Raw genomic sequence first — 15,032 nt, 5'->3', positions numbered from 1 at the left:
GGTACCAAAACACCCTCCAACAGCAACTTCTTCCAACAATCCAACAACAGTTTGGTGAAGAACAATGCATTTTCCAGCACGATGGAGCACCGTGCCATAAGGCAAAAGTGATAACTAAATGGCTCGGGGAACAAAACGTTGAAATTTTGGGTCCATGGCCTGGAAACTCCCCAGATCTTAATCCCATTGAGAACTTGTGGTCAATCCTCAAGAGGCGGGTGGGCAAACAAAAACCCACTAATTCTGACAAACTCCAAGAAGTGATTATGAAAGAATGGGTTGCTATCAGTCAGGATTTGGCCCAGAAGTTGATTGAGAGCATGCCCAGTCGAATTGCAGAGGTCCTGAAAAAGAAGGGCCAACACTGCAAATACTGACTCTTTGCATAAATGTCATGTAATTGTCGATAAAAGCCTTTGAAACGTATGAAGTGCTTGTAATTATATTTCAGTACATCACAGAAACAACTGAAACAAAGATCTAAAAGCAGTTTTGCAGCAAACTTTGTGAAAACTAATATTTGTGTCATTCTCAACTTTTGGCCCCGGCTGTATATGCACTCAAAATGTGACTTAGTGAAATTCACATTGAGATCCAGCTACTGTGAATTTAAAAAGATTAACCACTCTTTTTCTAATCAACAGTGATCAATTATGAGGTTACTGTGGTGACAGGAGATGTGTGGGCCGGAGGAACGAATGCGAACGTCTTCCTGCAGATTTACGGTGAGGAGGGAAAAACCGAACTAATACAGCTCAAGAGCCGATCCAACAACTTTGAGAGAGGAACCACTGAGATCTTTAGGGTAAGTTGACATGAAAATCTTCTTAAAAGCTAAGTGACGTTTTCCGTTTCTGATTGGTTGTGTCTGAAAAGATGCCTTTTCATTGGTTGATTTAAGATCGAAGGTCTAGATGTGGGACGGGTCTATAAGATCCGAATCGGCCATGATGGCTCGGGAATAGGGGCTGGATGGTTCCTGGAGAAAGTGGACGTTAAACGGCTGGTCATGGCAATGGTGAAACCAGAAAAGAAAGAAGAGGACAAGAAAGACAAGAAGAAGAAAAAGAAGAAAAAGGTCAGATATGAGCTAAGTGTGACCATTAGGTATTGGATTTTGAAACAAAAGAAGTGCGTATTCTTAATTAGACTTAGACTTTAATTGTGACCCTGGACACAAATGTGACAATATTTGAGAAAATATCCAAAAATACATTGTATGGGTCAAAATGATCAATTTTTCATTTATGCCAGAAATCATTAGGATATTAAGTAATGATCATGTTTCATGAAGATATTTTGTAAGTTTCCAACTGTAAATATATCAAAACTTAATTTTTGATTAGTAATATACATTGCTAAGAACTTCATTTGGACAAGTTTAAAGGCAATTTTCTCAAATATTTAGTTTTTTTTCACCCTCAGATTCCAGATATTCAAATAGTTGTATCTCAGCCAAATATTGTCCTATCATAACAAAGCATTTATTTAGCTTTCAGATGATGTATAAATCTCAATTTAAATCCCTTATGACTGGTTTTGTGGTCCAGGGTTACATTTAGTCAAAGTCCCTTTAAGGCAAGTCATGTCACTCGGCGGCCATCTTTGAAACGCCTCTCGGGCAGGCAAGTGCAGCTCCTATCTGTTTGAATGGGGAAACATCAAATTCTCCAAAACTGTTCACCAAGCTTACGATTAAATTTCATATTTGTAATCTCCAAAGAAATCCAACAAGAACTGCCTCATAAATATGGTTCCTTATGCTCCAATAGCATTAAAAAAAAGCTTATTTTTCCGGCTAGATGAGCCAGTGCGCATGCGCAGTACTGAGCGCACGTCTTAGAGCGCCGATTGTTTCTATAGCAACTGGGGCTTCTAACGGCAGCTGCAGTGACGCGCTGACTTTACTAATCAACTATTGGCTCTTTCACTAAGAAGGCGGGGCTTCGCGGCCATAATGAACGTTGCATTTTCCCCCATTCAAAACTACACAAGTGACATGTCTTGGGTATTCAATAGTCTTTGATTTAGTCTAGTCCAGCAACTGAATGTTCAAAACTGAAAGTGACCAAATTGAACATTTTCAGAATGAGCAATTAAAAAACAATATTTATTGACCACTATTTAAATATTTATTTTTACAATCTAGGAGGAAGAAGAGGAATCCCCAGGTGAATTAAAGGAGGTTGTTCGAACTTATAGTTTCCCATGTGGCCGATGGCTCGCTCGTGATGAAGAGGATGGAGAGATACTCGTGGAGCTGCGTGCTGAGGATTACGAAGATCTGGAGGGTATAGAGAGAGATTCAATGCTTCACAACCAAAAAGTATAAAAAGTATATATAAAAACAATGCATTAAAAAAAAATACATGTGTGACCCTGGACCACAAAAAAGTCATAAGGGTCAGTTTTTTAAATTTAGATTTATACATCATCTGAAAGCTGAATAAATTAGCTTTCCCTTGATGTTTAGTTTGTTAGGACGATGTTTAGGACAATGTTTGTCTGAGACACAACTTTTTTAAAATTTGGAATCTGAGGGTACAAAAAAAAATCTAAACACTAGGAGGATCGCCTTTATAGTTGTTTAAATCAAGTTCTTAGCAATGCAAATTACTAATCAAAGAAAGTTTTGATATGTTTGCAGTAGAAAATATCTTCTTGTAACATGATCTTTACTTAATATCCTAATGATTTTTTGGATAATTTTGACTCATACACTGTAGTTTTGACCATTACTACAAACATACCCATGCTACTTAAGACTGGTTTTGTGGTCCAGGGTCACATTTTAGGAGATGAATAATTTATTAAAAATTTACAAACTAATAAATGTACATTTATTTATTAAAAATGAATTAATTTATTCATATATAAACATAATATAAAATATACATTTTAAAGAAATAACAAATGTATTGATAAATACATATTGATAGAAATTATATGTTTGAAAAATGTGTATATTCTGTTGAATATGAAGTTTTGTAATATAATTAATACATTTACTCATTTTAAATACATTTTTAAATACATTTACAAGTACATTTATTCATTTTAAATACATATACTTTTATTAAAAATGATAATGATAAATAAATAAAATAATAAATACATTTGATAATAAATTACATTTATCAAATACAGTGAGCTCCAGACATTCTATGTGTGTCAGAAGTCTTAAAATACCTCATGGTAGCAGTCTTCAACAGAAGTGCATTTTGTGAAATTTGTGTTTTAGATAACTCATATGAGGTTCATGTGTTCACTGGGGACATGATGGGGGCTGGAACCGATGCAAGTGTTTACGTCAACATCTATGGAGAAATGGGCGACACGGGCGAGAGAAAACTACGCAAATCAAACCACCTTAACAAGTTTGAGCGCGGACAGGTGAGTGGAACAAAATACCCACAAAATCCTGTATACGGAATGCATCTGAATGTGGATAATCTTTTAGGAGGACGTGTTCACGATCACTGGGATGGATCTGGGGCTGCTGAAGAAACTGAGGATACGTCATGACAACAAGCAGGCAAATGCTTCATGGTACCTGGACCGCGTCGAGATCTTTGATACGAAAGATGAAACCATGTGAGTGTCACACACTTAGCTCAAAACACGCAATTTGTTTCTCATTTAAGTACCAACTTTGTTTCCCTTAACATTTCTCAGGAGAAATAAAATTAGATACAAATGACTTTTGATTGCAGAAATTGCTTAAAGATTCATTTTAAATACATTTTAAGGAAAAAAACATTTATTTAAAATGTATAAATTAATTAATGCATTGAAACTTGTAAAAATTATCTAGCAAATCTGAGCATAATTTGAGATATAGATCAGATGTAGGGTTACTGAGCTGTTTTATTTTAGTATAGTTTGTGTTAATTTCTTGAATTTTATTTGTTTTTAATATAATTGAGTGAAAATAAACATCAATGATGCTTTGCCACAAGCAGGAACTGCGAGAGCAACTATGAAGGCAATAGTCTTGGAAGCTATAAATGGGAACCTAATAATATATTTAATAATAATTTTTTAATATACATTTTTTATAGATTTATATTTTATATGATTTAATTTAGTTACATTTAGTAATTTATTTTATTTAGTAATTTAATTTATTTAATTTAGTTTTTCTCATTTTTTTAGGTTTCTCTAAATATCTAATATCTAATATTATTTATTTATTTCAGCCAAGGCAAGCTAATTTTCATTTTCATTCATTTATGAAATATGATATGCACTATTATAGTTTGTGTTAATTTCTTGAATTTTATTTGAATAGTTTTTGTCATTTTTATAGTTTTTTTCAAAACATCACTGTTTATATATACATATATATATATATATATATATATATATATATATATATATATATATATATATATATATATATATTATGAGGTTCACCATTGCCATGACCAGCTGTTTAACGTCCACTTTCTCCAGGAACCATCCAGCCCCTATTCCTGAGCCATCATGACCGATTCGTAAATCCGATGTAAATCACACTTGTGTCCAGGGTCACAAATAAAGTCTAAGAATATGCACTTCTTTTGTTTCAAAATCCAATACCTAATATTCACACTTAGCTCATATCTTACCTTTTTCTTCTTTTTCTTCTTCTTGTCTTTCTTGTCCTCTTCTTTCTTTTCTGGTTTCACCATTGCCATGACCAGCCGTTTAACGTCCACTTTCTCCAGTAAACCATCCAGCCCCTATTCCCGAGCCATCATGACCAATTCGGATCTTATAGACCCGTCCCACATCTAAACCTCAATCTTAAATCAACCAATGAAAAAGCATATTTTCAGACACAACCAATCAGAATCGAGAAACGTCACTTGTCAAAATTTCCTTGCTTTTTACTTGATAACTGAGGTCTAGGGGCTATGCAACTACCATATGAGTTTCAAAACAGTCAATCCACAGTAAACTGCACACAGCCTGCTTAAATAGCTGTTCCTTTTCACAAGGTGCTGTGACTTCCGTAAAAATGTGACGTCCGATCTACTCCGTCACAGCCTTCAGTCACCACCCCGAGCACCAATCACGTCCCACCCTCCTTTTGTCAAACCCAGACAACATCGCGTCCATAACATTGCTAAGCAACAACAACACGAAAACAAGTCGAGAAAATGCTGTTCAGTCTATAGATGTCAGGAAACTACATCATTGCACAGGCTTCAGAACAACGTGAATATAAGAGACCAGTGGCAGTCAACTTCAGCCTCTTTCACAGCGATTCCGGAAAATACACGGATAATGTGTCCCATGATTTGTTCCGGAATTGTTTAATTTGGTTCATTCACAGTTGTTTTCCGGAATCTGTGCGTGCTTTACACACAACCCATAAAGATATGTGACATTTTAATGTGAGATGTAATGCGACGCGTATGTTTCACTAAACTGAAACTAACTTGATGAAGGAGTGCTTCAGCGCTGATAGTGAAGAGCTGCCTGATCGCTGCTTCATTCCACTTTGCACGTATTTTTTCGTTGTGAAGAGTCGCATGATAACGTGCATCATCACTACAACACTGCCTTAATGGTTCTAGCTTTTGTTCACGCAGCGCTCGTTCCCGTAATTTTCCAGAATCAGCGCGCATTGTGAAAGGGGCATTACTAAAGCAACAGTTACGTAGCTTACGGCATTCGGTGTTTGAAAAAGAAAAAACATTAATGATCATTCTGAAATATCCTGTTGAGTATCGGCAAGCTAGGCTCTCTCTATGGCTCTGGGTTCGGCTACAACGATACATGACCGTAGTTAACTGTGGTTGGCCTGGCTGTGCGTCACTCAGAAAACAACAGGCCAATCAGAAGAGAGGCTCATGAATATTAATTAGATGGGCCAAAATCGACCTGTTTTTGACAGAGCTCCTAAAAAAGGAGCTGTAAAACTATATTGAGATGGATTTTGGCACTTATACCGCAAATATATATTCTTAAGGACATCAACAACTAAAATAAACCTCCAGAAATGTGTACAATATGGGACCTTTAAGAAGATTTCATGTCAACTTCCCCTAAAGATCTCAGTGGTTCCTCTCTCAAAGTTGTTGGATCGGCTCTTCAGCTGTATTCGTTCGGATTTTCCCTCCTCACCGTAAATCTGCAGGAAGACGTTTTTATTCGTTCCTCCAGCCCACACATATCCTGTCACCACAGTAACCTCATAATTATCCTCATAATATATATATATTTATTATATTGTTTTTTACAGCCAAGGCAAGCTCATTTTTATTCATTTATATTTATTTCATATACAGTATATATATATATATATATATTACAGTTCATATTAAGTTTGAATTTTTAGTTCCTCAAATGAAAAATGTTCATGCTTAAGCAGTTTTTTCTAAATATCACTATATGGTTTTTATTAATTTTTAGTTTTAGTTTACTAAGTTTAAATTTTTTCAATGTTTAAAACTTAAACTAAATGAAATATTGGATATATATATAATAATTAAAATAAAATAAACAAAAAAATAATAATTAATTAATATTATAATTATAATATATTAATAATGATAATAATAATGTATAATATTAATAATTTACATAAACTTTCATGAATACTTAATTAGGTTTGATATTAAAACAGTGTTGCTACCTCCTCTTAATCCTCTTTACCCCCACAATTTTGTTTGTGTATATTTATTATGTATATTTAAATACACACACACATATATACTGTATATACTGTAATTCTTAATATATACATGTATGTGTGTGTATTATAAAATATACACAATAAATATACATAATAAATATACACAAACGTAGTATGTAAACATAAACTTTTTGAATCGATTAATCGTAACTAATCGTTTTGCAGCCCTACTCATCAGTGATTTCTCTTTCTTATGGAGTGTGTTGGCCATGTTTGTGTGTGTTGTTCAGGTATTTCTTCCCCTGTCAGCGCTGGTTGGCAGTTGATGAAGATGACGGGCAACTGGGCCGTGAGTTAGTGCCCGTAGACGAGGCTTTCATGAAGAGAGATGAAGATGAAGAAGAAGAGTCGTCGCCTGCTCAGCTCGGACTAGAGCAAAAAGGTTTTCAATGTTTCAGTCTAATAACGTTTGCTCGTTGCATTAATATTACACTGATTATGTGTGTTGATTATTTGTATAGCCATGTCAACCACGTTCACAATGAGAGTAAAAACAGGGGAGAAGAAGAACGCCGGGACCGATGCAAACGTTTTCACTACTCTTTACGGAACCAAAGATGACACTGGTAACACTGGAAACACTGTACTATTAGTGCTATTTGCCTATCAGCTACTGAAAAGGGTGTTTGTGTGTGTCAGGTATCATTAATCTAAAGGCGTCTAAGAACTATAAGAACAAGTTTGAGTTGGGATTGATCGACGAGTTCACCATAGAGGCAGTGGACATCGGAAAACTCAAGAGAATCCGCATCGGACACGACAACGCAGGTACACACATTCACAACAGATATCACTCTGTAATGTTGAAGTTATTAAAAACAGGTATGCAAATACATTAAATCTGCATTCTGTAGATTATGATTGAAATGTGTGTGCGTGTGCTCGCTTGTGTGTTTACACTGTAACGAATCGCTGTTCTTTTTACAGCAAACAACAAAAGTAATGTACATCAATTCCTAACAATGGCCTTATTGTATTTTTAAAAACAGTGATGTTATTTACATACAGGCTATGAGTTATAAACTGTATTTTTTTACTCTGAAACATAATCATAAAGAGATTTTTGTTATTTTCTTACAATACTTAAAGCAGGGGTGGGGAACCTTGATCCTCGAGGGCCGGTGTCCCTGCAGAGTTTAGCTCCAACCCTGAAAAATAAAATACCAACCTGTATCCTAAAGACCTTGATTAGCTTGTTCAGGTGTGTTTGATTAGGGTTGGAACTTAAAGGAACACTCCACTTTTTTTGGAAATAGGCTCATTCTCCAACTCCCCCCGAGTTAATAAGTTGGTTTTTACCGTTTTGAAATCCATTCAGCCGTTCTCCTGTTCTGGCGATATCACTTTGAGCATAGCTTAGCATAGATCATTGAATCCTATTAGACCAATAGCATCATGTTTAAAAATGACCAACGAGTTTCCATATTTGTTGTATTTAAAACTTGACTCTTCTGTAGTTATATCGTGTACTAAGACTGACGGAAAATATAAAGATGAGATTTTCTAGGCTGATAAGATTAGGAACTACACTTCCATTCCGGCGTAATAGTCAAGGAAGTTTGCTGTCGTAATATGGCCGAAGCAGGCGGAGTATTATCAGAAATGAGTTCCCAGCTAGTTTAGCATTTGCACATGTGCTGCGTGGTATTACTGCTCCTGCTTCAGCCTTATTACGGCAGCAAACTTCCTTGACAATTACGCCGGAATGGGAGTGTAGTTCCTAATCTTATCAGCCTAGAAACTCGCAGCTTTGCATTTTCCGCCGGTCTTAGTACACGATATAACTACAGAAGAGTCAAGTTTTAAACAGGACAAATATCGAAACTCGTTGGTGATTTTTGAACGCGATGCTATTGGTCTAATAGGATTCAATGATCTATGCTAAGCTATGCTAAAAGTAATATCGCCAGAACAGGAGAACGGCTGAATGGATTTCAAAACGGTAAAACTCAACTTATTAACTCGGGGGGAGTTGGAGAATGAGCCTATTTCCAAAAAAAAGTGGAGTGTTCCTTTAAAGGAACCGTATGTAGGATTGTGGCCAAAACTGGTACTACAATCACTTTCAAAATACTGTAGACCGGTGTATCCCCTCCTCCCCCTCCCCCGACTCGAGGTTGCCAGCTAAGCTGCAGGATCCGTTTTCAGCCGTCTCCATCTTTCAAAGGCATCTCCTATACAAATCCTTGTTTTATTTCGGACTTTGTCACGACGTATTTCGGATTTATAACGAGGTCTTTTAGGTTTCGTAACATTATACATGTTTTATCCGACACGTTCGTAGCTGCAGCTGTAACTAGAGCAGAGCTGGCAACCCGGATGACGAAACTCTACTGACTTCGTGATTGGTAGATAGCTGGAGGGTGGAGCCTCAGACCAAAACACAAACTGACAACAATAACATCAGGTGTGGGCTGCAACTGTCACTTTTAAATGACAATATCCTGGCCGGACCACTGTTGTCAGTGATATAAGTATTTGAAATGAACATGATTTCTTAATGTCTAATGACATGTTAGGGCCATTTTATGATTAACTGAAATAAATTTCTTACATACAGTTCCTTTAATTATAAAGTGAAAATCTATTATGCATCAAAAACACCATTTGTTTGGTGTTGGTTAAAAAGACATTAATACTTTTATTTAGCAAGGATGCATCAAATTGATAAAAAGTGAGAGAAAATACATTTCTGTTTCTTATGAATACTACTCTTTTGAACTTTCAATTTATCAAAGAATCCTGAAAATACATATTTGAATGATTTCTGAAGGATCATGTGACACTGATAACTCGAGTAATGATCCTGAAAATTCAGCTTTGCATCACAAGAGTGAATTATATTAAAGTGTAAAGTATATTAAAATACAAAACCACTATTTAAAATTGCAATAATATTTCACAATATTATTGTTTTTGCTTTATTTTTGATTTTTTTTTTCTAAATTCCATTTTATTTAAAATTTTATAATATATATATTTTTTTTCTGTTTAAATTTTTCTGGATTTAATATTTGCTCCATTTTAATTTTTCTAGACTTTTGAAATTAAATTGTATTAATAAAAAAAATCATGCCTAATGAATTGAAATCATGAAACGTACACAATTTATCAGAAATTTATTGACAGTTTAACAAAAATTAAATTTTAACGCCCTATGAAATCCATTTTATTTTTTCCTCAAATGTAGTTTTATTTTTACAAGATTTAGTTTTTCATTAACTTTCTGAATTCCATTTTAATGGTTTAATTAAATTTTGATCAAGCATCTCTAAATAATTGATTTTTATTAAAATTATTATTATTATTATTAAAAAACAATTTATTAAAATAAAATAAATAATAAATAAATAAATTCTGGAAAATTATTTTTCTGGTAAATATTACTTAAAAATTATGTTTTGATGATAATTTCATTACTAATAGTAGTACTATCATTACATTAAGTAATATATTTGTCACAATTTCTTCAAGTTCTTCACAAGAGTAAATTATATTAAAGTGAAAAGTATTTTAAAATAGAAAACCACTATTTTAAATGGCAATAATATTTTACAATATTACTGTATTTTTTTTTTACTGTTTTGTACTGTATTTTTGATTTCCTTTTTCCTAGACTCTAGACTCTGTTTCAATAGTAAAATTAAATTGAATTAATAAAAAAAGCATGTCTAATTAATTGAAATCATGAAGCGTACACAATTTAACAGAAATTTATTAACAGTTTAACAAAAATTTAATTTGTAACACCCTATTTCATTAAAAATTTGGCAAATACAGTGACATTGTACTGTAAACTCCATTTTTATGACTGGATTCTGCAATTCTGTCCTCGATTTCCGCATCGCAAAATCATAGGTCCCTACAAGTAAATGCACTCTTTGGTGACTTCTCTCTCTCTCTTTTGACAAATTCGTTCACTTGTATTGCAAACCATATTTTAATTCAATTAAGGTCCATGCATAATGAATTCAATAAGGTTTGTGCATGCATAATGAAAATTAAGGTTTATTTATGTTTGTATCTGTTTCGCTTATTCCTTTGTGTCTTTTTTGCATTAAATTGTTACTTAATTTGTGATAATTTAATTGCACTGGCTCTCTTCTGAATCCCCAGTACATGCAGCATTGGTGTAAATCCTACAGACAATTACTTACAGTGTACATGTGTGTATGTGGATGTTGCACGTGTCTGTTGCATGCGTGTGTTTGTGGGGGGTTTGTCCTGTTTTCTCAGGTGTGTCTCCAGGCTGGTTTCTGGACTGGGTAGAGATCGATGCTCCTTCTCTGGGTCAGCTGCTGCGGTTTCCATGTGGCCGCTGGCTGGATAAAGGAAAAGACGATGGTGCCATTGTCAGAGACCTGTACCCTAATGAACTACAGACAGTACTATACACACCCTGTATGATAAATACATGTTTATGTAGCTAATTATAATGCTTACAGACTAATACTAAACTTTTATTGCTCATCTTTTTCATGTTGTAAATACAGACACATGCAATCATGGACAGACCTACACAGGCTCCTCGTGATTCGTGTGCTTTTCTCTTTGCAGTTGTTCCCTATGAGATTAAAATCTTCACCAGTGATATATTTGCTGCGGGAACAGATGCAGATGTCTTCATCATTCTGTATGGTCAGAACGGAGTGTGTTCGTCTCAGAAATCTCTCTGTGTCAATAAGAGAGAGAGGAGGATGTACTTTGAACGAGGAGCGGAGGACATGTTCATTGTGGAGGTAAATGAGCAGATCATTTCTGTGCTGCTTATCATAGCCAGCTAATCACTACCAGTCAAAAGTTTTTAATGTTTTTTAAAGACGTCTCTTCTGCTCACCAAACCTGCATTTATTTGATCCAAAGTACAGCAAAAACGGTAACTTTTAGTAATATTTTTACTATTTAAACTGACTGTTTTCTATGTGAATAGAATGTCATTTATTCCTGTGATCAAAGCTGAATTTTAAAGCATCATTACTTCAGTCTTCAGTGTCACATGATCCTTCAGGATATTCTGATTTGCTGTTTAAGAAACATTTATTAATATTATTATTATTATCAATATTTAAAACAGTTGAGTACGTTTTTTCAGGATTCTTTGATGAATAGAAATATCCAAAGATCAGCATTTATCTGAAATAAAAAGATTTTATAACATATACATTATACCATTCAAAAAGCTTGCAGTCAGTATATGGATCAAAGATGTTAAGATGTTTACACCAAAAGAAATTTGCAAAAGTGATTTTATGTCCATAGAAAGCACATTAAATGTAAGTAAAGTGTCTACTTTTAAGGTTTCAAATACGTTTTTGGAGAATAAAATGTCAATTTCATTGAATAATGTTGACTTGTACATATTAAAATATATAAAAGAATAAGGGAGCATATTAAATTTTATTGTGTTTTAAAGGATTAAAAAATTCTTACTGACAAATGGCAAAAAAAAAAAAAAAAGTAGAATTACAACTAATTAGTATTTGGGGTGAAAGTAATTCATCTTTTAATATGTCATAAATTGATTTTTGTTGTAAATATACCTGACAAGATTGTTACACTGAATGACATTTTAGTGGGTGTCTTCTGTAAATTAAACAGAGAACTTTTAAATATTTTTATGTGTTTAAGTGTTACACTTGTTTATGCTAAAAACCCTTTTTTAATAATTTTATTAATTCTTAATACTTTTATTTAATACTTTTATCTAGCAAGGATGCTTTAAATTGATCAAAAGACATTTATATTGTCACAAAAGATTATTATTTCAGATGCTGTTGTTCTGAACTTTCCATTTCCATCAAGGAAACCTGAATCAATTCTACTCTCAACTGTTTTCAACATCATAATAATAAATGTTTTTTGAGCAGCAAATCAGAATATTAGAAAGATTTCTGAAGAATAATGTGACTGAAGTAGCTATGCTAAAAACATCAGCTTTGTAATCGCACAAATAAATTACATTAAATATATATTTAAATAGAAAACAGCTGTACTTTGGATCAAATAAATGCAGGCTTGGTGAGCAGAAGAGATTTATATTTTATGTTTTCACTTTAATTATAGTTCAAGTTTTAGTACTTCTGTTGTGCGTTTTTGTTATGTTTAGTAGTTTAAAAAAAATTATATTGTTTTTATTATTATTTTTATTGAAGTTTTAGTTATTTTAGTACATCAAGTGATCAATGTTGACTTGGCAATTAGTTAAAAAAAAAGTTTTATCTAATTTAATGTTTATTTTATTTCAGGTAACCTTTTTTTAATGGTTTCAATCTTAGTTTCAGTTTTATTTTTATACCTTAAAACTAGCCTGAACTAATAGACATTTATCTTGAACTTAGTTTCATCTTAACCTTTCTAATAATTATTAAAAAAAAATTGGATTCTGGGCTTCTGCAGTTGGAGGACATTGGCGATATCATTGAGAAAATCCGTATCGGTCATGATAATCGAGGGGTGAATCCTGGCTGGCATTTAGACCGTGTGGAAATTCGCAGACTTCTCCGGAAAGGGAAGGTAATCAGCTTTTCCTACAATACCTAACGAAACTTTACCTTAGTTAAACAGCTTGTGTACAAATCTACATCTACTGTACAGTTAAACCGGACAGACTTCTTGAAATGCAGTTAGGTTCGTCTAATCTCAGCCCACAGCATTTGTGGAAAACTTTCCAAAAAGTAATCCAAAAACAACATATCCTGCCAATTTTAACCCCCTTGATGTCACTTAAAACTGCAAACTGTGGCTGATCCTTTCACATGTTGGCCAGACGTGCCTTTCTTGTGTAAGTGGCTGTTTTTGGCCAGACTGAGCTACAGTTTGGACCAGATACATTGGTCTTAATTTGGGCAACGTGAAACTTGGTTGAGTCTAGAATGTTCCCATCTGGCTGTGGAAAACCTTCTTTTCTTCTCGGCTGTCTATCGTACACCCATTTCATTGACCCACATCTGCTCTCTGTTGCGTTTGTATAATTAGTTCCAGTGACTAATCTTCTCTGACCTGTCGCTCCACTCCAGCGCTATCTGTGTACAGTAGAGGAGTGAAACACTGCCTCAGCTGTAACTCCGTCAAGCACATCACACCACACTCTGATAACAACATTCACGTCCATCCGTTTACCAGCAGAAGCTGTTTATTTAAAGTACCATTCAGTATGATTTTTTTTTTAAACAAATTAAGAGGTTTATTCTGCAGACATGCATTAAATTGATCAAAAGTGACATTAAAGACATTCACGAGGATACAGAAGATTTGTATTTCTAATAAATGCTGATATTTGGAATTTTCATGAAATAAATAAAAGATGTATCATGCACTACCAGTCAAAAGTTTTTGAACAGATTACAAGCCTGCATTTATTTGATCCAAAATACAGCAAATTTTAGTATTAATATTGTGAAATATTTTTATATTTTAAAATAGCAGCAAATGACTTTGAAACGTGCAGCGCTCATATTTATTCAACGGTTAGCCATTTGAAGTTTCATCTCAATTCTTGTCTTTCAGTCCCCACATTTAAGACCACCTGAAATCATAATTAAGACTTTCTTAACCCCTAATAACACTGCAGTCATCAATGAAAATTAAGAGCTTTATTTCAAGAACCGACTTTTAAAAACAAGCCTTACACAAAATACGTTTCTTTTTATTTTTTTTCCCAACATGTTCAGGGCACAAGAAAAATATTAGGGAACTAAATTAATATCAGCATATGAAGTATAATCGTCTCTCATTGTCTCTTTTCGGCCGAAAAGTCTTTCGGCCGAAAACCGAAAATGCCCTTTTGGGCCATTTTCAGCCGAAAATTTTCGGTGGCCGAATATTCGGTGCATCCCTATTTAAAACGTTTGAGTACATTTTATCTCAGGATTCTTTGATGAATAGAAAGATCCAATGATCAGCATTTATTTGAAATAAAAAGCTTTTGTAACATTAAACAATATACTTTTCAAAATGTTGGAGTCAGTATAATTTTTTATTTTTTGGGAAAGAAATTATATAAATTAATACTTTTATTTAGCAAGGATGCTTTAAATTGATCAAAAGTGATGATAAAGACATTTATAGTTTTGCAAAAGATATCTGTTTAAAAATCCTGAAAACATTCTTCTGTTTTCAACATAATAATAAATGTTTTTGAGCAGTAAATCACAATATTGTGATAATATGATATGACAATATGATATCTGAAGGATCATGTGACTGGAGTAATGATGCTAAAAATCACAGGAATAAATTACATTTTAAAATATATTCAAATTAACAACAGTTATTTTAAATAGTAAAAATATTTCAAAATGTTACTGTTTTTGCTGTACTTTGAATCAAATAAATGCGGGCTTGGTGA

The 15,032-nt window shown here is 33.6% G+C and overlaps 1 protein-coding gene across 1 annotated transcript in view; it reads left to right on the top strand.

Moving 5' to 3' along the window:
• Window positions 1-15,032, top strand: part of loxhd1a (lipoxygenase homology PLAT domains 1a) — a 55,511-nt gene that overhangs the window by 24,898 nt on the left and 15,581 nt on the right. Inside the window, exons 18-28 of the mRNA XM_073824602.1 lie at window positions 645-805; window positions 902-1,078; window positions 2,150-2,291; window positions 3,242-3,393; window positions 3,461-3,594; window positions 6,916-7,067; window positions 7,147-7,251; window positions 7,325-7,453; window positions 10,922-11,086; window positions 11,243-11,424; window positions 13,082-13,198. Of these exons, the coding sequence (XP_073680703.1) occupies window positions 645-805; window positions 902-1,078; window positions 2,150-2,291; window positions 3,242-3,393; window positions 3,461-3,594; window positions 6,916-7,067; window positions 7,147-7,251; window positions 7,325-7,453; window positions 10,922-11,086; window positions 11,243-11,424; window positions 13,082-13,198 (1,616 nt within the window). The remainder of the gene's footprint in view (window positions 1-644; window positions 806-901; window positions 1,079-2,149; window positions 2,292-3,241; window positions 3,394-3,460; window positions 3,595-6,915; window positions 7,068-7,146; window positions 7,252-7,324; window positions 7,454-10,921; window positions 11,087-11,242; window positions 11,425-13,081; window positions 13,199-15,032) is intronic.

Source organism: Garra rufa, chromosome 19 (genome assembly GCF_049309525.1).
Source record: "Garra rufa chromosome 19, GarRuf1.0, whole genome shotgun sequence".
Lineage (NCBI taxonomy): Eukaryota > Metazoa > Chordata > Actinopteri > Cypriniformes > Cyprinidae > Garra > Garra rufa.
This window is presented reverse-complemented; position numbering and strand designations above follow the sequence as displayed.